The sequence below is a fragment of the Myotis daubentonii genome, chromosome 5, assembly GCF_963259705.1.
Source record: "Myotis daubentonii chromosome 5, mMyoDau2.1, whole genome shotgun sequence".
Taxonomy (NCBI): domain Eukaryota; kingdom Metazoa; phylum Chordata; class Mammalia; order Chiroptera; family Vespertilionidae; genus Myotis; species Myotis daubentonii.
In genome coordinates this window covers 25,725,839-25,748,744 of record NC_081844.1, presented here as the reverse complement: position 1 = coordinate 25,748,744, position 22,906 = coordinate 25,725,839, and the positions used below count along the sequence as shown (strand labels likewise).

General features: G+C 46.3%; 2 protein-coding genes across 4 annotated transcripts in view; both read right to left on the bottom strand.

Moving 5' to 3' along the window:
- Nucleotides 1-15,978, bottom strand: part of LOC132235004 (zinc finger protein 14-like) — a 66,221-nt gene extending 50,243 nt beyond the window's left edge. For 2 of the 3 annotated variants that reach the window (XM_059696694.1, XM_059696691.1), the window contains exon 1: nt 15,884-15,947. In XM_059696694.1, the coding sequence (XP_059552677.1) occupies nt 15,884-15,886 (3 nt within the window). In that variant the 5' untranslated portion in view covers nt 15,887-15,947. Of the gene's footprint in view, nt 1-15,883 lie in introns of all 3 variants that reach the window. The other variant, XM_059696693.1, reaches the window with a different exon arrangement.
- Nucleotides 1-22,906, bottom strand: part of LOC132235002 (zinc finger protein 791-like) — a 115,730-nt gene that overhangs the window by 51,654 nt on the left and 41,170 nt on the right. The window lies entirely within an intron of this gene.

The window sequence follows — 22,906 nt, the reverse complement described above, 5'->3', positions numbered from 1 at the left end:
ATGGGAGTTCCATTTTTAGTTTTTTGAGGGAACTCCATACTGTCTTCCATAGTGGCTGCACCAGTCTGCATTCCCACCAGCAGTGCACAAGTGTTCCATTTTCTCCACATCCTCTCCAGCACTTGTTTGTGGATTTGTTGATGATAGCCATTCTGACAGGTGTGAGATAGTACCTCAGTGTTGTTTTGATTTGCATCTCTCGAATGATTAGTGACTTTGAGCAAGTTTTCATATGTCTCTTGGCTTTCTGAATGTCCTCTTTTGAAAGGTGTCTATTTAGATCCTTTGCCCATTTTTTGATTGGATTGTTTATCTTCCTTTTGTATGAGTTTCCTATAAATTTTGGAGATTAGGCCCTTATCAGATATAACCTTGGCAAATATGTTTTCCCATGCAGTGGGCTTTCTTGTTGTTGTTTGTTTTTTTAAAAAATATATATTTTATTGATTTTTTACAGAGAGGAAGAGAGAGGGATAGAGAGTTAGAAACATCGATCAGCTGCCTCTTGCACATCTCCTCCTGGGGATGTGCCTGCAACCAAGGTACATGCCCTTGGCCGGAATCAAACCCAGGACCTTTCAGTCCGCAGGCCGACGCTCTATACACTGAGCCAAACCGGTTAGGGCCTTTCTTGTTGTTTTGCAAGGAAGCATTTTTAAAGCAATTTGGTAAATTATATATTTCTCTCCCTATGTGTCCCTCTAGTAATTGGCAATTTTTAGTAAGTAGCAATAAAGTTCTTTGCATGAATTCAATAAGACCTGTTCCAATTTTAGCTATATAAACCAAGAAAAACTGATAATGGGCCTGCTTATAGCAGCCTTGGCTTTCCTCCCTTTTGCAGACCTTAGTCCATCCAGCATTCCATGGGAATGCCTTACAATCCACAAGGGCAGGCCACCATTGAATGTGTGCATGGTACCCTGAAGGGTATGCTAGTAAACAAAAAAGGGGGTGTATGGGACCGAAGGACCCTGCTACACTACTATCTAAAGCAGTCTTTATCCTTAATTTTTTGAATCTGAATGATCATTTTCAATCCTCTGTAGAATGGCACTTGACCTCAATAACCTCATCTCAGAAATCGCAAGTCTTCTGGCAAGATGTGGACACTAATCACTGGATAGGACCCAATGAATTATTAACATGGGGAAGAGGATATGCTTGTGTTTCTACCCCCACAGGGCTGCTGTGGATTCCAGCTCGCCAGATTAAACCCTGCCATGGCATGGCACAGGACCTATCCTCTTCCAGAAGTGAGTAATTTGGGCCTGGGGGCTCCATAGCCCTGAATGATGTGCCGTCCCCAGATCCAGATGGCCCGCAGAATAACCTAGGGAATGATGATGAAGGTGACAGCCAATGATGAGCAATTATTGGAGTGTACTCACACTCTACACATTCCAGATAACTAACCATTCCTCTTTTTGTTTTTCTCATAGCCTGTAAAATCAGAACTGGAACAGTAAATGCATTTCACAGACTCCGATATTCCAAAGAAGAAAGTCTGTCGCCTCTCTCTGTCTTCTACCAATACATTTAGCTAAACAAAAAGGGGAAGATGTTGGGGAGCACCTGAGACTTGAAAGTTTGTAACGAGGACATTCAGAAAAAAGTGAAGTGTGCGGATGGCTGCCTGCCCTGTTTGTCGAAATTCCAACCTAGGGGTGTACCAAAGGCGGTGCCCCTAATTATTCCTTGACCTTTCCAAACAATTCTGTGCACGTGCAGACACCAGGTGTTTACTGAATCCTTATATTTAATCTTTGGGGGTCCTTGCTTAAAGGATATTACAAACACAAGTGTCCTCCCAAAATTACTTCTCTTACTGAATGTACCTGAAAGATAAACTTTATCTTAAACTGCTGTTACAATAAAAGCCTAACAAGGCAGGCCATCAAGGCTGCCTGGGTTCCTTTAGCTGAGCAGTCCCTTAGGCCTCTCTTTCACAGCAAACTTTGTGTCAGAGTAATCCATTCATCCATAGCTCAGGGTCTGCAGGTCAGCCTGGCAATGACCCAGCTATTTCACTTCTGGTAATATATCCAAAAAAAACTCAAAACACTAATGCAAAAGAAAATGTGCACCCCTGCATTCATTGTAGCATTATTTACAATAACCCAGATTTGAAAGAAGCACAAGTGCCCATCAGGAGGTGAATGGATAAAAAAGCCGTGGTACAACGCAACTGAATATTACTCAGCGGTAAAAATGAAGGAAATCTTACCCTCCGTGACAGCATGAATGCACCTGGAGTGCATTATGATAAGTCAAGAAAACCAGTAAAAAAACAAACAAAAAAACACTAATACCACATGTATTCATTTAAATTTGGAATATAAAGAAGAGAAACTAAAGTATATAGAGACTCATGGATACAGAGAACAGACTGACAACTGTCAAATGGGAGGGGATGAAAACAGGGGGAGGGATTAAGCAACACAAACAAACTCTTAGACCCAGACAACAGCATTGGGTACCGGAGGGAAAGGGGAGTGTGAGAAGCTAGAAGAGGGTAAAGGGGAGGATTAAATGGTGATGGAAGGACACTTTGGGTGGGGAACACACAACACAATGTACACATGATTTTATGGAATTCTACACATAAAACATATAATTTTATTAGCCAATGTCATCCCAATAGTTTTAAAGAAAATGCTTCAATTTGAAGACATAAAACTTACAAAAGTGATTTTCTCCAAAAACTTGATACTCTAGAGCAGGGGTCCTCAAACTATGACCCGCTGTCCACATGTGGTCCGCCGGGTGTCTTTGCCGCCGCTGTGTGCATAGGAATTTGTCCATAGTTTTTTTTAAAACTATAGTATGGCCCTCCAACGGTCTGAGGGACAGTGAACTGGCCCCCTGTTTAAAAAGTTTGAGGACCCCTGCTCTAGAGGCTCTTCTCCCAACTGGTCTCATTTCTGAGCTCTCCTGTGAGTTCCAGCAGCAGGACAGTCTAACCCAGGCATAGGACCTGCCCAACAACATAATTCCCCTCATGCTGCTCCCAGAGAGACAGCATACCCAGTGATGTCTATGTGCAGGGAACAGAGAAAAGGTTCCCACTCACCACTTCTGATGCCAGAAAAAACAATGATCTATTCAGTAGAGCAATGACAAAATAGGAAAACCTCTCTTGTGTTAGGTCCAGGGAGAGGAAGGAGTAAGCTCCCGGTTGAACCCTAATTGTTTTTTCTACAGAGCAGGGGTTGGGAACCTTATTTCTCCTGTGGGCCATCTGGATAATTATAACATCACTCATGGGCCATACAATACCATCAACTTACAAATTAGCCTGCTATGTTTGGTCACACATTTATTTAACTGGCAGAGCCAGAGCAAATGATTCCAGAACCACTTTCAAGACAGCCAATACCATACTCTGCCTGCCAGTTGCCTAGAAATGTATGAAAGCTACTGCTCTGGTACAGAGAAGAGAGGCGCAACAGGCTCAGCAATGCCACATGGGGCAGCACAGCTCCCAGCACCATCCGCCCGGCACCCAGCAGCCACAGGTGAGCAAGTCTGAGAAACAGAAGACAGACCCACATGGCTGGTAATGTTGGGATGTGCTGTTCCTGGCAGCAAGTTCAAGTGTCATGTTCACCTGCAGAGGTGTGGATGAGAGTGCTGCTGGTGTGTCACACCCCTTATACCCACACCAGGAGAGCAGGACAAGCCTTAGGACTCACATAGAGGTCTCAAAGGAGGCCAGGCTGGCCTCCCAAGCAGCTGAGACCTGGCTTCAGAGCCAGAAATGGAGCCTGGTGTGGTCATGTGGGCCTCGAAGATGTGTCCTGGGCAAGAGTTCTGCACAGGCAGGGATTCTGTGGTTTGAATCACCTGCCTGCTCTGTAGGAGACACCACCCAGGCTTTCTTATCAGCTTGTTCAAGTGCGAGGCAATAGGGACAAGAGCGGCTGAGGCTCAAGCTGTCAGCAGGCAAACACCAAAAAATGCAGTTTGCCCGAACTACATGACTCAGTGCTTGAGCAGCCACCTATGAACCAGGAGGTCACAGCCCTGTTCAGGACAGGTGTCCAGGTGCAGGTTCGATCCCCAGAGGGGAGTGGGGCAGCAGGATGAAGACTATGGATTATTCTCTTTCATCACAGATATTTCTTTCTCTCTCTCTCCCTCTCCCTTCCTCTCTGAAATCAATAAAGATATATATTTTAAAATGAATAAGAGTGCTAATTACAAGGTAAGAAAAACCCTCAGATATTGTGCTCTGCTCAGGAGGCAGCTGCCTGGGCCTGACTGTGGGCAGACTCTAAAGTGTCACTGATTGACCTGTGTGCCTCTGGGACAAGGGTCATTCCCCCAATGTTTCCTGGGAACCTGACTGGTGCCTCCCCCTGAAAAGAGATGCCCTAGTCCCACTCTGGACTCCCAGCAGCACGCCCCTCCTGGGGGCTCCACCATGCTGAGGCGTGGGCAGAATCCAGGACAGCCCGAGTTGGGTGCTCAAGGCTGAGTGCCACTCCACCCACCTTCCCTCGAGCCTGACGGGCACCTCCCCCTCAAGGGAGACCTCGAGCCCCACCTGCCTCACACTTAGTGGGCCTGCCCTGCAGAGATCAGGTTCCTGGAGAATCTGGCACAGACTTAGTTGTGTGGCTCTAGGTCTGGTGCCATTTTTCCTTCCCAGGCACCACCTGTACAGAGTCCTCCCTTCTGTTTGTATCTGATAAACTCTGCTGGCCTCATCCTGAGGACTTCCTGAGGCCCTCCCCACCACAAAGGTGTGGAGCATCCAGTGGTAGTGGCTAGACTTGGTATACGTTGGGACACTTACTAAGAAATGATCAAAACTGTATTTGGGCCCTAACCAGTTTGGCTCAGTGGATAGAGCATCGGCCTGCATACTCAAGGGTCCCAGGTTCGATTCTGGTCAAGGGCATGTACCTTGGTTGTGGGCACATCCCCACTGGGGAGTGTGCAGGAGGAAGCTGATCAATGTTTCTCTCTCATCAATGTTTCTAACTCTCTATCCCTCTCCCTTCCTGTCTGTAAAAAATCAATAAAATATATTAAAAAAAAAAAAAAAAAAAACACTGTATTTGGGGGGGATTGGAGTAACAAGTGCTGGAGGGACCAGCATATGTGGGCAGTGAGTCTTTTTTTTTTTTTAATATCTTTTATTGATTTTTTACAGAGAGGAAGGGAGAGGGATAGGGAGTTAGAAACATCGATGAGAGAGAAACATCGATCAGCTGCCTCCTGCACGCCCCCTACTGGGGATGTGCCTGCAACCAAGGTACATGCCCTTGACCTAAATCAAACCTGGGACCCTTCAGTCCACAGGCCGACGCTCTATCTACTGAGCCAAACCAGTTAGGGTGGCAGTGAGTCTTAAGTTGCATTTTTCTATTTTCCAGGTGTGCTGCAAATAAATGCAAAAATTTACATACTCTATTTTTAACCATTCTAGAATTTAATTTCTTTAAATAATAAGTTTAACTCCTAAAATGTATTGAATTTTAAGAAATTTACATACTGTTCTCATTGTTGTCAGATCAACTACAATAAAAATTCAACGATGTAATCATTTTTAAGGTTCTCTAGAACAGCAGTTAGCAACGGGTGCTCCGCGAACCATTAGGTTTGAAAGGTTGGTGACCTATGCTCCAGTCTAGAACAAGCACGTCAAACTCAAAGGCTAACACAGGCAAATAAACAAGGTTTAAGTTTATATGGGCCACAAAAAAAAACAAAATCTTTAATTTTCATAGAAACATACGTTTATTTTGGTAGAGAAATGCTAAATACAAAGGGCTGAAATAAATGAGTAATTGTTAACATAAAAGATTATTTTAATAAAATATTTTTTCTTGAACATTAACTTACCAGACACTGAATAACTGCACAAATTAATAAGCACATCTCAAATAAACCTATTTTTCTTGTTCTCCGAATGTGAAATATTTCCTGTTGTCCACACCAAATAAGTCAGTCCGAGACTAATGACGTGGCAATCGGTTGCTAAAATATTCCCTGCTAGTATTAGTGGAGAGAAATGGTGCATCTGCATGTAAGGTGTGTAACGGAAATGAATGCAACATTATACTAATCAGTCATTTGCAAACGTTGCAGTTCGTTATTAATAATTATATAAAACAGGATATTGTAAAAATTAAGTTATGAAATTTTTATTAGAACTGTTCTTACATATTATTATTTTGGCTGGGCCGCAAAAATATTCATTGTGGGCTGTATGTGGCCAGGGGGCCTCGAGTTTGAGGTGCTTGCTCAAGAAGCATGCCATACAAACAGTGATCTGAAAATAAAAAAATGTGCCCTGTAGGTGTGGCTCAGTGGTGGAGTGTTGACCCATGAACCAGGAGATCATGGTTAGATTCCCACTCAGGGACAAGCCTGAGTTTTGGGCAGGCTTGATTCCCAGTAGGGGGCATGCAGGAGGAAGCCAATCAATGATTCTCTCTCACCATTGATGTTTCTGTCTCTCCCTCTCTTTCCTCTCTGAAATCAATAAAAATATATTTAGAAAAATAAAAATGTGCCTGAAAACTTAAATACATTCATTTCACATTTGGAGTTTCTCTTGCATAAAAGGGAAAAGAAAAACCTGTTTGCTTTCACAAATTGCCTTGCTTTTTTCATCTTCTCTCACTCTCTCTTTCTTTAATACTCATCCATAGTTTTCCACTGATTTTTAGAGAGAATGGAAGAGAGAGGGAAACACAGAGATAAATATCAATGTAGGAGAAACACATCGATTGGCTGCCTCCTGCACATGGCCAGACCAGGGCCTGGGCCAGGGAGGAGAAACAAACCCGGGACATGTCGATTCACAAGTCAACGCTCTATCCACTCAGGTAAACTAGCCAGGGCACGTGCACACTCTCTCTCTCTCTCTCTCTCTCTCTCTCTCTCTCTCTCTCTCTCTCTCTCTGTATGTATTTTTAATATATTTGAGAGAAGAAAGGAGAGGGCGATAGAGAGAAACATCTTTGATGAGAGAATTATTGATCGGCTGCCTCCTGAGTGCCTGCTACTGGGGATCAAGCCTGCAACTCTGGCATGTGCCCTGACCTGAATGGAACAGTGACCTCCTGCTTCGTAGGTTGACACTCACCCACTAAGCAACTCTGCCGGGAAGTATCAATATTTCTCTCTCTTGTTTTCTACCTGGTACATTCAACCAATGGACATTTTCATTCTCAGGGAAACGAGAGTGAAAGGGCTTCCCCGGGTGATGCATAAAGGCTCTGAAGGAAAGAAACACATCCATTGGATTCAGCTCAGATGAGCAGCCTGCTTCCCACAGGACAGAGGAAAGCCACTTTCAGAAGGTTCCACATTCTTCACTTTCCCGGCTGAGACAGAACCCTGGAGTGTTACAGTCCCTGGGGAAGCAGAGGAGGGACACCTGGGCAGCCACCCCAGGAATGAAGTCTGGGAGCTCCAATGCCTCCTCTCCCTGGGGAATAATGGAAATGTGCTGGGCAGTTAGACAGACATGAGCAGAGCAAGGGGAATGGGCCAGGGGCAGAAGGTCATGCCCAGCAACAGACAACTGAAGGCTGGGACCTCATCCCCAGGGAGACCTTTCATCCCGTAGCTGTTAACAGTGGTCGGCAAATTGTGGCTCATGAGCCACATGTGGCTCTTTGGCCCCTTGAGTGTGGCTCTTCCACAAAATACCACGTGCGGGCGCGCATGTACAGTGTGATTGAAACTTCGTGGCCCATGCGCAGAAGTCGGTATTTTGTGGAAGAGCCACACTCAAGGGGCCAAAGAGCCGCATGTGGCTCGCGGCAGTTTGCGGAGCACTGCCGGCATATCGTTGGCCATGCAGTTTAGACCCCGGACCTTTCCCCCCTAGAAATAACCCCTAGGACACACTTCTGCAGGCCCAGAAAAGCAGCAAAACCAGAAAAGCGATGCCAGGGCTGACCTCAGGACCAGCTGCATTGAATGATGACCTGTGCCCTGGCCACAATCATTCAATCAGTGGAGACCCCGACCTGAAGGGACACATCTGGAAAGCTGCTGAATATTCTGAGATTTTCCCCGGGACCTCCCTTAAAATCTCCACCCTAAAGCCTTAGGACAGAGAACCCAGCTCGCTCTCCTTCCTGGGAGCATGTCCCAACCTCTCCTCGCCCACCCATCCCCCCAGGCATGTAACAGCTACCTTTCTCACTTCTAAGAGCCAAGGGCCCTTCCATTACTTCTATAAGTTGTTCCTTCTATGAATTTCCATTCCTTTAAGAATTTCTTCTTCTATCTCTGTTATATCACAAATAAATGTTTTCTTATAGTTTGAGTCTTGGCTCTGAATTCATTCCCAGCCAGGATTCAAGCACCTATGTTGCTGAACCCAGATCCAGTCCAACCCCACGGGTCTAACAGGAGGTGCTGTTCCCGCCATGCCTCCGCCAACAGACGTGCTCCCTTTCTCAGGCTTCAGCTCACAGTGAGGGGTGCTCAGCTGGATTCAGTGTAAGGTTCTGACCCAAATGCACTCCCAATGTCACAGTCCGTAACCCAGGACACACACTCCTGACTTTCCCAGATTTTCTCAATCTGCACCCACACCCTGGATGGAAAACTTCAACCGATGCCTAGAATCAGGCCCAGGGGGACCACAACTAAAACCTCAGAAGGGGCATCGCCCCCTCCCGCAGGTGCACTTGCTTCCCCAGCTCTCCAGGGTGGTAGCTTCTCTCACAGTAAAGGTTCCCTCCATGATGGGTGTGAGCAGGTAGGACACCTGCAGGGAGAGGCTCCCCAGGAAGATCAGTGGGCCTTCAAGTACTTCCCTTGGCAGGCTCAAGGGCTTGGGCAGCTTCCTTACCTTAAAGCACCTGGCCTCTGACCTCTGCTCCCACCTGACATTGCTCTGGGCCACCACTGGTGTTTCAAGCGACACAAAGCTAGTGTTGGAACACTCAGCAAACTTATGTACACCCAAAGTTCATATGTAAAGAAGGGATTTAAATGGTTAAGGCACTTTGCTAGCTCAACAAGAAAATCCACAAGTATCTATTAATTGCATTTCAAAAAAGGATGCTATTTTATTCTTGTTCCCATGGCAAAAATTTGTTCTAAAATTGGACAGATACATGTAAAAGAAATGAAACTAGACCACCAACTTACACCATACACAAGAATAAACTCAAAATGGATAAAAGACTTAAGTTAAATATAAGTCATGAAACCATAAATATCCTAGAAGAAACCACAGGCAGCAAAATCTGAGAAATCTCTCCTACCAATGTTTATAGACACATCTCCTAAGCAAAGGAAAAAATTAACAAATGGGACTACATCAAAATATAAATCTTCTGCACAGCCAAAGAAACCATCAATAAAACAAAAAGGGAGCCCACTATATGGGAGAACATATTTAGCAATAATACATCTGATAAAGGGTTAATATCCAAAATATATAAGGAACTCATACAACTTAACAAAAGGAAGACAAACAATCCAATATAAAAAGATGGCCAAGAGACACATAAAAAAATGCTCAAAGTCACAAATCATCCAAAACACCAATGAGAAACAATGTATGCACCCCTATGTTCATAGCAGCACAATTTACAATAGCTAAGATCTGCAAACAGCCCAAGTGCCCATCAGTAGATAAGTGGATAAGAAAGCTGTGGTACATTTATACCATGGAATACTATGCAGTAGTAAAAAAGAACAATATCTCTTCGAAACCGGTTTGGCTCAGTGGATAGAGCGTCGGCCTGCGGACTGAAAGGTCCCAGGTTCGATTCCGGTCAAGGGCATGTACCTGGGTTGCGGGCACATCCCCAGTAGATGTGCAGGAGGCGGCTGATCAATGTTTCTCTCTCATCGATGTTTCTAACTCTCTATCTCTCTCCCTTCCTCTCTGTAAAAAATCAATAAAAAATATATTTAAAAAAAAATAAAAATAAAAAAAAATAAAAAAAGAACAATCTCTTAAATTTTGAAACAACATGAAGGGACCTGGATAATATTATGATAAGTGAAATAAATCAGTCAGAAAAAGACAAGTATCACATGATCTCTCTCATACGTGGAATCTAAGTAACAAAAAAGCCTATATAATAAGAGATAAACATGTAAATTGACCATCCTTCCACTACACTCATCAGCAAATCAGGAGTGGGTATGCAAATTAACCCAACAAAGCTGGCAGGTTAAGTTGCATACACAGGTGCTGGGCGGAGAGCAGAGCAAGAGAGCCAGCAAATTGGAGGAATATGGCTCCCTCAGTCACTCCCCCAAGCCGCCCAGCAGAGAGCAGAGCAGGAGAGCCAGATGCTTGGGGGGACGTGGCTCCCTTGGTCGCTCCCAGCCCTCCAAGCCGCCAGGCAGAGAGCAGAGCCGGAGAGCCCGCAGAGAGTGGAGCGGCTTGGGGAACTTGGCTCCCCCAACAGGCAGACGGACAGCAGAGAGGGAGAGCTGGCAGCTTGGAGGACTTGGAAAAGTGGGAGGCTGTGGGATGGAGACAGAGCAGGAAGGGAAAACCAAGAGCGCGAAGAGCACCAGGAATGCTGGGAATCGTAATTTTGGTGGCAGACGGATCTCCTAAACACTACAGCAGTGTTTCTCAACCTTCCTAATGCCAAGACCGTTTAATACAGTTCCTCATGTTGTGGTGACCCCCAACCATAAAATTATTTTCGTTGCTACTTCATAACTGTAATTTTGCTACGGTAATGAATTGTAATCTAAGTATCTGATATGCAGGATGTATTTTCATTGTTATAAATTGAACATAATTAAAGCATAGTGATTAATCACAAAAACAATATGTAATTATATATGTGTTTTCTGATGGTCTTAGGCGACCCCTGTGAAAGGGTCGTTCGACCCCCAAAGGGGTCGGGACCCACAGGTTGAGAACCACTGCACTAGAGCAAAGTGAGCCTGGAGCAAGTTACTGTTGTGGTGGGGGATGGAGGAAGAGCAAAGGTGAGAGACATAAGTAAAATCAGAGTGTCTAGGAAAAATTAAAGGGAAGATATCCTAAAACTTCCAGGAAATCTCCACCAATGAAGCAAAGAAAAAAAAAATGCCTTTATTATTCTGTAAGAAACAAACCAGCCCTGGCCGGTTTGGCTCAGTGGATAGAGCATCGGCCTGCAGACTCAAGGGTCCCAGGTTCAATTCCGGTCAAGGGCACGTACCTTGGTTGCGGGCACATGCCCAGTGGGGAGTGTGCAGGAGGTGGCTGATCGATGTTTCTCTCTCATCGATGTTTCTAACTCTCTATCCCTCTCCCTTCCTCTCTGTAAAAAATCAATAAAATATATTAAAGCCAAAGCCGGTTTGGCTCAGCGGATAGAGCGTCGGCCTGCAGACTGAAGGGTCCCGGGTTCGATTCCGGTCAGGGGCATGTACCTGGGTTGCAGGCACTTCCCCAGTGGGGGATGTGCGGGAGGCAGCTGATCGATGTTTCTCTCTCATCAATGTTTCTAATTCTCTATCTCTCTCCCCTCCTCTCTGTAAAAAATCAATAAAATATATTTAAAAAAAAATAAAATAAATAAAATATATTAAAAAAAGAAAAAGAAAAAGAAAAGAAACAAACAAACCAAACTGTGTTGAGGGTCTCAGACAATTCGCTCATATGATTGCAAAGACAGACAGAAACTCCCCGATTGGAGAGGGCTCCCCTGAGGGCCCCCAGATCGGAGAGGGTGCAGGTCGGGCTGAGGGACCCACCTGCTGAGCACAAATCTTCCTGCACCAGGCCCCTAGAAAACTGATAAGAGGAGTGGATCCAGAGACATGAAAGCCTGGAAGAGAGTGCAGAATCTCAGAGGGAAGGTGGGGGAGGATGGGTGGATGGGAAGTAATCAACTAAAGGCCTTGCATGCATATATGCATAACCCAGGGACACAACAAAAAGGTGCTGAACACCTAGGGTACGGAGTAGGACGGGTAGGGGGTATGAGAGGGATGGGGGTGGGGGCAATTGGAGAGAGAAAAAAAGATACATGTAATACTTTCAACAATAAGGAATTATTTTTTTTATTTTTTTAAAGGAAGCACACACCCTAGCTGGTTTGGCTCAGTGGATAGAGCATCAGCATGCAGACCAAAAGGTCCCAGGTTCACTTCCAGTCAAGGGCATGTACCTTGGATGCAGGCTTCTCCCTGGCCCAGCTCTGGTCAGGGCTCCCCAGCTCTGGTCAGGTCTCGTGCAGGAGGCAACCAATTGATGTGTTACTCTCTCACATCAATGTTTCTCTCTGTCTTTCCCTCTCCCAGTCTCCCTAAAAATATCCTCGGGTGAGGATTAACAAAAACAACAATAACAACAGAAAGGAAGCACAAAGTGGTAGTTACAAAATAGTCAGGGGGATGTAAAGTGCAGCACAGGAAATATAGTCAATAATATTCTATTAACCATGTGTGATATCCCATGGGTATATTCGACTTTGTAACTTATGTACGTGTCTAGTCACCATGTTGACACTGGAAACTAATATATTGTGTTGACTTACTGAAAAAGAAAGTTTAAACCCTAGCCAGTATCACTCAGTGAATAGAGCATCAGCCCATGAACTGAAGGGTCCCGGGTTTGATTCTGGTCATGGGCACACAACTTGGATGCAAGCACCCTTCCCGGCCTGGGCCCTGGGCTAGCAAGTGCAGGAGGCAACTAGTCGATGCGTTTATTTCATATTAATATTTCTGTCTTTCCCTTTCTCTTCCCCTCTCTCCAAAAATCAATGGAAAAATATCCTCTGGTGAGAGTTTTAAAAAAATTTCTAAAAGAAAATGGTGCATGATTTGGAAACAGCCTAAGTGTCCATCAGTAGATAAGTGGATTAAAAACTGTGGTACATCTACACAATGGAATACTAAGCTGCTATAAAAAAGAAGGAACTTTTACCATTTGCAACGGCATGGATGGAACTGGAGACCATTATGCTAAGGGAAATAAGCCAGCCGGAGAAAGATAAATATCACATAATCGCACTCATATGTGGGATATAATGAACATAAACTGACAGAAAAAAAAAGATCCAAAGACTAAGAAACACTCTACAGTCCAACCTCAGAAAAAAGGGAGGGGAGGGGAGGAGAGGGGAGAGGGGTAAGAGGTCAACCAAAGGACTTGTAGGCATGCATATTAGCATAACCAATGGACATGGACACTGGGGTAATGGGGGCTTGTCCCGGGGGTGGGGGGAGGGGGGTGTCAATAGGAGAAAAAGGAGATCTATGTAGTACTTTAAACAATAAAAAAAAAAAAGAAAATGGTGCACATACACACAGAGGACTATTACGGTCTTATTCAGCCATTAGAAAAAGAAATTCTACCACTTGTAACAACACATTCATGGACCTTGAGGGCAGGATGCTTTGTGAAATAAGTTAGAAAAACAGAAATACCATGTGTTCTCACTTATCTGTGGAACCTCTTAAGAGCAAGTCCATAGACACAGAGCACAGACTGATGGTTGCTAGAGGTTGCGGGAGTGGTGTATGGGGTGCACTGGGGTGTCAAAAGGTACAAACAACCAGTTATAAATAAGTCATGGCCCTGACTGGTTTGGCTCAGTGGATAGAGCATTGGCCTGCGGACTGAAGGGTCCCAGGTTCGATTCCAGTCAAGGGCATGTACCTTGGTTGCAGGCACATTCCCAGTAGGGGGTGTGCAGGAGGCAGCTGATCGATGTTTCTCTCTCATCGATGTTTCTAGCTCTCTATCCCTCTCCCTTCCTCTCTGTAAAAAAATCAATAAAATATATTTAAGATAAAATAAAAATAAATAAGTCATGGAAATGCATCTTATGGCAGTTAGTAAAACTATTTTTCAGATTTGAAAGTTGCTAAGAGTAGATCTTAAAAGTTCTCTTTACAAGAAAAAAATATTCTGTAACTATATATGATGACAGAAGCTAACTAGATTTATTGTGATGGTCACTTCACAATACATACACATATCAAATCATTATGCTGTACACCTTAAACTCATATAAAGTTGAATGTCAATTGTAACTTAATGAGAAATAAAATCCCTTCTATAAATATATAAAAAAAACGATTACAGCGAATTTGAAAAACTGCAGTCACATAATGATGTCTTACCCATCACAATGTCATATGGAAATGCATTACTCAAATGTTTATGACGATGCTGGTATAAGCAAGCTTTCTATGCCACCAGTCCTATGAAAGTCCAGCACATACAGTTAAGTTCACTACATAGAATACTTGATGATGAGAAACTGGTTTATGCATTTGCTATACTACCCTCTTTATCTTTGTGAGCCTTGTACTTAGTGAAGGAAAACTTTGCTGTGAAGCAGTATGCTGTTTTATGCGGGCAGCAGCCTCAGAGATCTTGTGTTGACTGTGCCTTCTGATTGCATCATTGCCTCCTGGGCTTGATTGAATCTGTTTTTTGTAAATTTCCTGGCCTAAGTGTACAGTGTGATACAGTCTACAGTCGTGCACAGTAACGTCCTAGTCAGTCACTGACTCCTGCAGAGCAGCCTCCAGTCCTGGAGCCCATCCAGGGTCAGTGCCCCACACGGATGAACCATTTTCTATCTTGCACACCCATTTTTACTGCACCTTTTCATAAATGCTTCCTACCATTGCATTACAATTGCCTACAGCAGTAGTCAGCACACTCATTAGTCAACAGAACCAAATATCAACAGTACAACTATTGACATTTCTTTTGATCCAAATTTTTTAAACTTAACTGTAACTTAATTAGGGTACTCTTAAACTGGCCTTTGCTAAAAACGTCCTCAATCTGATTGAGGTACCTTCGCTGAGGTCGACCCCTTCCAACTCTCCCATCCACACTCGTCTTGTATGTTGTTTCAGACAGACGAGTGTGGATGGGAGAGTTGGAAGGGGTCGACCTCAGCGAAGGTACCTCAAAACAACGTACCTGCGCCGCCTGGGTCTCCCCACGCCCAACCTACCCGACGCCCGACCTACCGACACCCCCCACTTCTTCAAAATAGACTCTCCCAGGCCGGAAACCGACTTGTGCGCATGCGCCACGAAATTTCAGTCGCACTGTACCTGCGCGCCCGCACGTGGGACTTTGTGGAAGAGCCACACTCAAGGGGCCAAAGAGCCGCATGTGAGTCGCGAGCCACGGTTTGCCGACCACAGCCCTAAGGAAAGGTGCCCCGCCTGAAGCAATCCCCTCTTTTCTTTCACTAATAACCTCTCAAAGCCACTTCCTTTCTGCCTGTTGTAAACGCCTTCCATTGTGAACAGCTGCTCTGAGATTCTATTTCCTAGATGGGATGCAGCCCGATTCGGGAATGAGAATCAAGCCAGTTAGACCTTCCACTTACTCAGCTGAAGTTTGTTTTTAACGGTTTGAAAAGCACCACAAAACAAATAGCCGATAACATGCTGTGACTCAGAGAAGGAAGATGGCGGCTAGGATTGGGGGAGAAACTGGAAGTGCAGGCATTTGCTGCAGAGCTAGGCCTGGGGGGCTGGGGGTGGACTTGAGAGCCTGCTCCACAAACATCAAAACTCCGGAGAAAACGGGGTCCTTCTGGGGAGAAGGAGGGACCGGGGGCCCCACAGGCCACAGCTCCTCCCGTGCACGAACCGCGGGGACCGAGTCACCATTGTCCCCATGACCCTCCACGTGGTCACCGCACCGACTGCGGAGCCGCGGGGATGCGGGTGCAGAGCTGCCCAGACGCGCTCCGCAGCCCAAGGCCCTGCCGCGGGGACACACTGGACGCCCGGGTCCCGGCTGGGCCCCGCCCTGCGAGCCCGAGGGGCCTGCAGTTTCAGCGGAGCCCCCGGCGCCTCGGGTCCGCAGGCTCCGGACCTGACCGTGGGGAGACGGTCCCGCCACGGCGGCTCCACCCGCCCCTCCTCCCGTCCCCGCGCCCGGCCGCACACTCACCATTTCTGGTTCCTGGGCCTCCCGAGTCCGCCTGCAGCTCCCACCACCTTACAGATCGCAAATGGACGAATGGCGGAAGTGCAAGGAAGATGCGAGGTAAGTGAACTTCCACGTGGTAGCAGAGCGTAGCCCCACCCACCGCCCCCACCGCAGCCCCACCCACCTGGCACTCAGCTCCAGTGACCGATACTTCGCATCACACGCCCCCTAGCGCCTGAGGTGCACAGGCCTGAGCCCAAAGCAGCCAGATCTGTCCAGGGACGTTTGCATTGAGAGGCAGCGCTGAGAGTCCCCAGGGAACAGTGGTCCTTCCTTGCAAACACACACACTGAAAAGGCACCTAAGGAATCTGGCTCCATTTTCATCTTTGTCAACAACTGGAGTCTGACCTGTGCATTTGCCAAAAAGGTGCACAGGCTCAGGCACCAAGGATGCCTTAGGGTGGTATCCTTCCAGAACTACTCCCAGATTCCCAAAAAGAGCATTGAAACCAGAAACAAGCCATCATTTACAGTGAAAAAAAAAAAAAAAAGACTTCTGCGTATTTAGAATGGTTAACTTTAGAAAATGTTTTTCACATGAAAAAATGTGTTCCCACAGGTGATTCAGTCACGCTCCTCTGAGGCCATGAGCCACCCCTTACTTGTGGTTGTCTTGTGGGCAGTTCCACAGACCTACCCAGAGCAAGGAGATGGGCCAGGGACAGAGGTCATCAGGGTGGAGAGCCCAGGTACCTAGCAATGGGCAACCAATTGTAGGGTGGGGCCTTGTCCCCAGGGTGACTTTTCCTCCTCTAGCAGATCTCTGGTCCTGGATTTGGACCCCCTGATCTTCCTCCCTAGAGATAACATCTATGGCTCAGTTGTATTTTAGCACCAAGGCCAGATAAGCAACAAAATGCCAGGGTTGACACAGGACCAGCTGCATTGAATAATGACCCCTGTCTTGGTGCCGACCAATCCATCAGTGGAGGCCACATCCCTGAATGGACACACCTGGAAAGCTACAGAATATTCCATTCAGCTCTTCCCCTGGGACCTCCCTGAAATCTCCACCCTTAAAACCTTTAGGAAGGAGGACCCAGTGCGCTCTCCCTCCCTGGAGCACACCTGTACCTTTCCCTTCCCCTCCTTCTCCTCCTCCCCCAGGCAGGTTACCATTAGCTTGTGCTCCCACGCTCCAAGGGCACTTTCCTTTACCTCCTTAACTCCTTTCCTAAGCCGATTTCTTCTAAGAATTACTTCTCCTACCTCTGTAAAATACCCAGTAAGTGTTCTCTTACTCTTTGGGTCTTGTTCTGAATTCTTTTCTAGCCAGAACCCAAGTACCCAGGCTGCTGAACCCACATTTGGTCTGAGCCCAGTCAGACACTTATGCCATTCCTGTTGCCACCACAGTTACACTGTTTAATCCAGCAATAATGAGATTTATCAGAAAACTGGGTTCCATCTGTCAATGTAAGAATCATTCAAACTGTACTGGGGTGCATATCTGGCACTTCAGCCGGACGGGTCATGCTGTGCTGTCTGTTCCTAAAACACATAGATAGGAAGGTACTGACATCAGGCCAGGCCTTGAGATATGGTCTCATGGCCCCTTCCCAGCACGTAGGCCTTCTTTCTCAGAAGGCCCGATAGTCTCATTCCAAATTTGGGAGACAAAGGACTGGAGAAAGTATAAATAAAGAGAGTTTCCTCCATATTGGGGGGCCCAGAATTTGAAAGACACATTTTCTCTGGGCCTCCACAAAATTTAATAATAAAATGTAACTCCTGTAGTCATGGCTGCAGTTCAGCCTCTGCTTCGACAGGGTGCTATAACTGTAGTCAGCTGGCCAGCTTAGTAAAGGCTCTTAAATTTAAATTCTGAGTCGGTAGTCTATCTCGCTGAGTGAACCCATAACAAAACCTCATGAGAATTTTTGTGAGTTTATTTTCTGGAAGCAAAATGTCAATGGATTCAGATATTATTCCGGAGAATGTTAGTCTTGTACCTTACCTATAATAATAAATATGTAATATGCCAATTAGACCAAATGTCCTTTCGGACGAATCTGGGGCTGCAAGGGAAGCCCAGGTCCCAGGTTCCAGCGGGAAGCTGGTGCCAGCAGCAAGGGGAAGGAAGGCCTACTCTTGCACGTTGTTGGTGCATTGGGCCTCTAATTTTATATATTACAATCAGAAGAGAAGATACAAGTGGGTTACATGAAATCCATTGGTGATATATTAGGGCAGTGGTTCTCAACCTTCCTAATGCCACCTCCCAAACTCCATTTATGAGGCCAGCATTACCCTGATTGCAAAATAGACAGGTCAATATCTCTGATGAACATAGATGAAAAAATCCTATTAGCAAACCAATCCAACAATAAGTTAACAAGATCACATGCCATGGTCAAGTGGGATTTATTCCCCAGATGCAAGGTAGCTTCAACATTCTCAAATAAATCACCTGATACACCACATGAACAACAACAAGTCATATAATCATATCAATGAATACAAAAAAAGCATTTGACCAAATTCAGCATTCATTTATGAATGAAATTAACAGCGAGGTGGGGTTAGAGGGAATGTACCGGAATCTAATAAGAGCCATATATAAGAAACCCTCACACACAAAAATTAATTAATTAATTAAATTTTAAAAAATTTTAAAGAGCCAGTTTCAGGCTGGGCCATCCCCTTCTGGGATGCGGTGGGGGTTGGGGGGTTGGCAGTTGAGGCCACACAGGTGCGACAGTCCCCGGGAGTGGATCTGGGACCTCTACGTGCCTCTACCTTTGCCCCCAAGGCCGGAAACAGCCCCACCCTGGCTGGAGTCAGTGGTGGAGGGCCCTGGTGGGGGAGGTCTGGGCCCCAGAAAACTCCAACCAAAGAGCGGCGGCAAGAATAGTGTTGGTCCCCACAGACCGCCCAAAGTCAAGCAGTTCTTTTCTTATTTTTAAAAAAATATATTTTATTGATTCCTTACAGAAAGGAGGGGAGAGGAATAGGGAGCTAGAAACATCCATGAGAGTGAAACATTGATTAGCTGCCTCCTGCACACATGCTCTCTGCATACCTACTGGGAATGTGCCTGCAACCAAGGTACATGCCCTTGGCCGGAATCAAACCTGGGACCCTTCAGTCCACAGGCCGACACTGAGCCAAACCAGTTAGGGTAGTTTTCTTATTTTTGTTTGAAATCTTGGATGATGGTTTCAAAGCTACTTGGACCTCCTAGCCTATACCTGTCGTAGCCAGAACAGCAGACTCACTCCCTGGAGTGTGTTTACTGAAAACTACTTGCTGGACAAGGAAGAGCCAGCTCCTTAGAGGAGCCTGATGGCCCTTACCAGTCTGGCCAACCTCCATATAAATCTCCCACATGATAGAGGAGCACTTGTTGCAGACCCTTGTAGCCCTGAGAGATGCCTTCTTAGTGCAGTGGTTGTGCTCTAGTCTCTGGAACCAAAAGACCTGTCTGAATTCCAGCTCTGCCCCTTGCTAGGTGATGAGGTGACCCTGAGAATGCACCTCACAGACCCACACAACAAGGAGCTTAATTGACTAAGGAGCCCAGCTGCTATGCTCTGAAATGCAGCTCTGCACCTGTGCCAAGGCCTTGCTGCTTTCACAGCTCAGTGGATAGAGATGCTAAGGTAGGCCTGTTTCTGGGAGACACAATGTTAGGGTTTCCAAAGGAGGAACACGGGAGGCCAAAGTGGTAAGGGATTATAACTTTATAAGGTCATCTGGAGACCAGATGGGCTGAGCCCCCAAATGGCACCTGTCCCCAAAGACGGGGAGTCAGAGGTTTTTAAAGGACTCTACGTGGGCTTTTCCAGGTGAATTCTCTGTGCAGGTGGGGATTCTGGGAAACTCCGGAGGGGAGAGATAATGGTCTTAGCAAGTGGAATGTGGCCTAAGTAAGTGGAATGTCCATTGTGAAGTGGCCTAAAGGTTAGTAACCAGGGGAGAGGGAATCGATTTACTTATTTGATCAGACCTAACATTCTAGCCTTTTTGTTTTATGGAATAGGGAAGAAGGTCCTATCTTCTGTACTGGCTTCCTGCTGAGGCGGGGGCGTTGAGATCACAGGGAATGGACTTTGATAGTGGTGGGCTGGAAGAGGGATAGCAACAGCATGATTTCCCTGAGAGACTGGTTGGTGAAGGCTCAGAAACGGTCCTGTTGAGTGGCTTGGGAGGTAAATGCTGTCCTGAGGTTGCCACAGTGTCACTTCTCTGGTTTGGCTGCATTTCTGGGCCCGGAACTGAAATACAACTGAGGCTTAAACTTTATCTTTAGGGAGGGAAAGCTCAGGGGTCTAAGTTGTCTGACTGGTGATATGAAAGGGAGAATAGGTTACCCTGGGGGCCAGGTTCTTGCTTTCCCAGTTTTGCCCCTTGCTGTGCACCCACAGCTTTCTGGTAGGTCCGGAAACAGGATTTCAAAATAGGCAGAGCAGTGGTTAAGGTCCCTGTGGCAGTTCCAGCCCCTGCTGTGATGCCGAGGGTTAGGAGGAGAGGGGTTATCTGGGCTGCCCTCTTGTGTTGGATATGATGGGCTATCGGGACAGGTAAAGACTGATTATTGGGGGCCACATCTACACTGGGTGAGAGATAGATGAGGGAACAGGTTCCTGACCAGTTGGATCAGGAGGCAGATGTATGTGTGTGTTTTCCCCACAGAGGAGGAAAAATCCCTGATCATGGAGACGAGCTGAAAGGTATAGAGCAGCCGTGGGCAAACTACGGCCCACGGGCCGGATCCGGCCCGTTTGAAATGAATAAAACTAAAAAAAAAAAAAAAAAAGACCGTACCCTTTCATGTAATGATGTTTACTTTGAATTTATATTAGTTCACACAAACACTCCATCCATGCTTTTGTTCCGGCCCTCCGGTCCAGTTTAAGAACCCATTGTGCTGCGGAAACCGGTTTGGCTCAGTGGATAGAGCGTCAGCCTGCGGACTGAGAGGTCCCAGGTTTGATTCCGGTCAAGGGCATGTACCTGGGTTGCGGGCACATCCCCAGTAGGAGATGTGCAGGAGGCAGCTGATCGATGTTTCTCTCTCATCGATGTTTCTAACTCTCTATCTCTCTCCCTTCCTCTCTGTAAAAAAATCAATAAAATATATTTAAAAAAAAAAAACCCATGTGGCCCTCGAGTCAAAAAGTTCGCCCACCCCTGGTATAGAGAGAAGAGGTGGACTAAAGGGCATGAGGTTTCTTTCCTTTTCCCGGTTCCGAGCTCCAAGCCGAGAGGGTAGTCGCCAGGGCATTACCAATAAGGAGTGACAGATGAGTGGTTGAGAGCCTATTGCAGTGAAAGTAGCAGGAATGCGAGAATGGGCTGTTATCCACGGGAAAAGCAAAAGGGAAGCAAAGAAGCTGTTGAAGCCTGAGGCCTGCATGGTTGGATAAGCAGTAAAATAGTCCAACTATAGGAAATAACCATTGGCTTCCGGGGAAACCTGGTGGTCAACCTATTGGGACCAATGGCCATTTGGTAGTTCTAGGTTAACTGTGGTGTTGCAAGCTGATGATGGGAGATGGCCTATTCTTATACTGCCCTGTGACCTTGTAAAGCATATGGGGGCTTGGGCGATTAGTGGGGTGGGTAGAGTGATAGGACCTGTGACTGGAAGGGAGGAAGGAGCTACCTTAGTAAGAGATAGAATATAAGCACAGAAAAGAAGGGAGGCCTAATTTGCCTGGGCTGTAGGATAATTACCTAGAACATTGGTCGGCAAACCGCGGCTCGGGAGCCACACGTGGCTCTTTGGCCCCTTGAGTGTGGCTCTTCCACAAAACCCCACGTGCGGGCACGCACGTACAATGCGATTGAAACTTCATGGCCCATGTGCAGAAGTCGGTTTTTGGCCTGGGCGAGTCTATTTTGAAGAAGTGGAGATAGAAGAAGTGGGGGGTGTCAGTCTGTCCAGCGAAGGGAGCCGCGGCCTGCCTGCACTGTGGGATACGCAGTGCAGGGGAGGTACATTGTTTTGAGGTACATTCGCTGAGGTCGACCCCTTCCAACTCTCCCACCCACACTCGTCTGTCTGAAACAAGTATACAAGACGAGTGTGGATGGGAGAGTTGGAAGGGGTTGACCTCAGCGAACATACCTCAATCAGATTGAGGACATTTTAAGCAAAGGCCAGCTTAGGAGTACCCTAATTAAGTTAATAACAATGTACCTACCTATATAGTTTAAGTTTAAAAAATTTGGCTCTCAAAAAAAATGTCAATAGTTGTACTGTTGATATTTGGCTCTGTTGACTAATGAGTTTACCGACCACTGACCTAGAAGGATGTCTCCCTTTTTGAGAAATATAGTTCCCTTTTCTTCTTATAAGCTAGAGTGATTTTTTTGTGATTTCATCTCTGGATTGGGATAGGGATGGTGGTATATGCTGAAGAGGAGGGAAAGGCAGAGGCAGCAAACCCTGGCCAATTTGGATTGGTCTGGTTTAGGAGGGAATCGTTTGAGATGAGTAAAGGTGAGATAGTTCCTTATGGGAGGAGAAGAGGGTTAGAATAGGATGAGAAGGAGAGCTAATCCCCACTTCCAGGGCCAGGATTGTCCCAAGGAGAGGAAAGAGTATGTTCAGGACCTAGAAAGAGGGAAATCTCATCCCATAGTAATCCAAGTCCCCTTGTAGAGGTGTGTCCCATAGAAGGGTGAGAATCCTGATGCAAAGGGAGAGGGGCAGTAGCTAGGACCTGTAGGATTTGTATTGGGAGAGGAGGTGGGCTTCCCAGGAAGTCAGGGTTAGTAGGGTCAGTACACAGGGGGCACTTGCAGGGGTGCTCACTCATTTGTCCTCTTCCACTGGGATGTGGATAAGACAGAGTCTGGTGGGCCCAATTGGGTGTCTGTAATACTTAGGGGAAGGAGGTGTTCCAGGGAAGGAGGAACCAAGGGGTATGCCCTGATAGTTCAGCTGCAACTGGGGCAGTTAGGAGTACCTGATAAGGGCCTTTCCATCAGGGCTGTAAATTATTGATGGATGGACGGATTTCCTTTTGGAGGA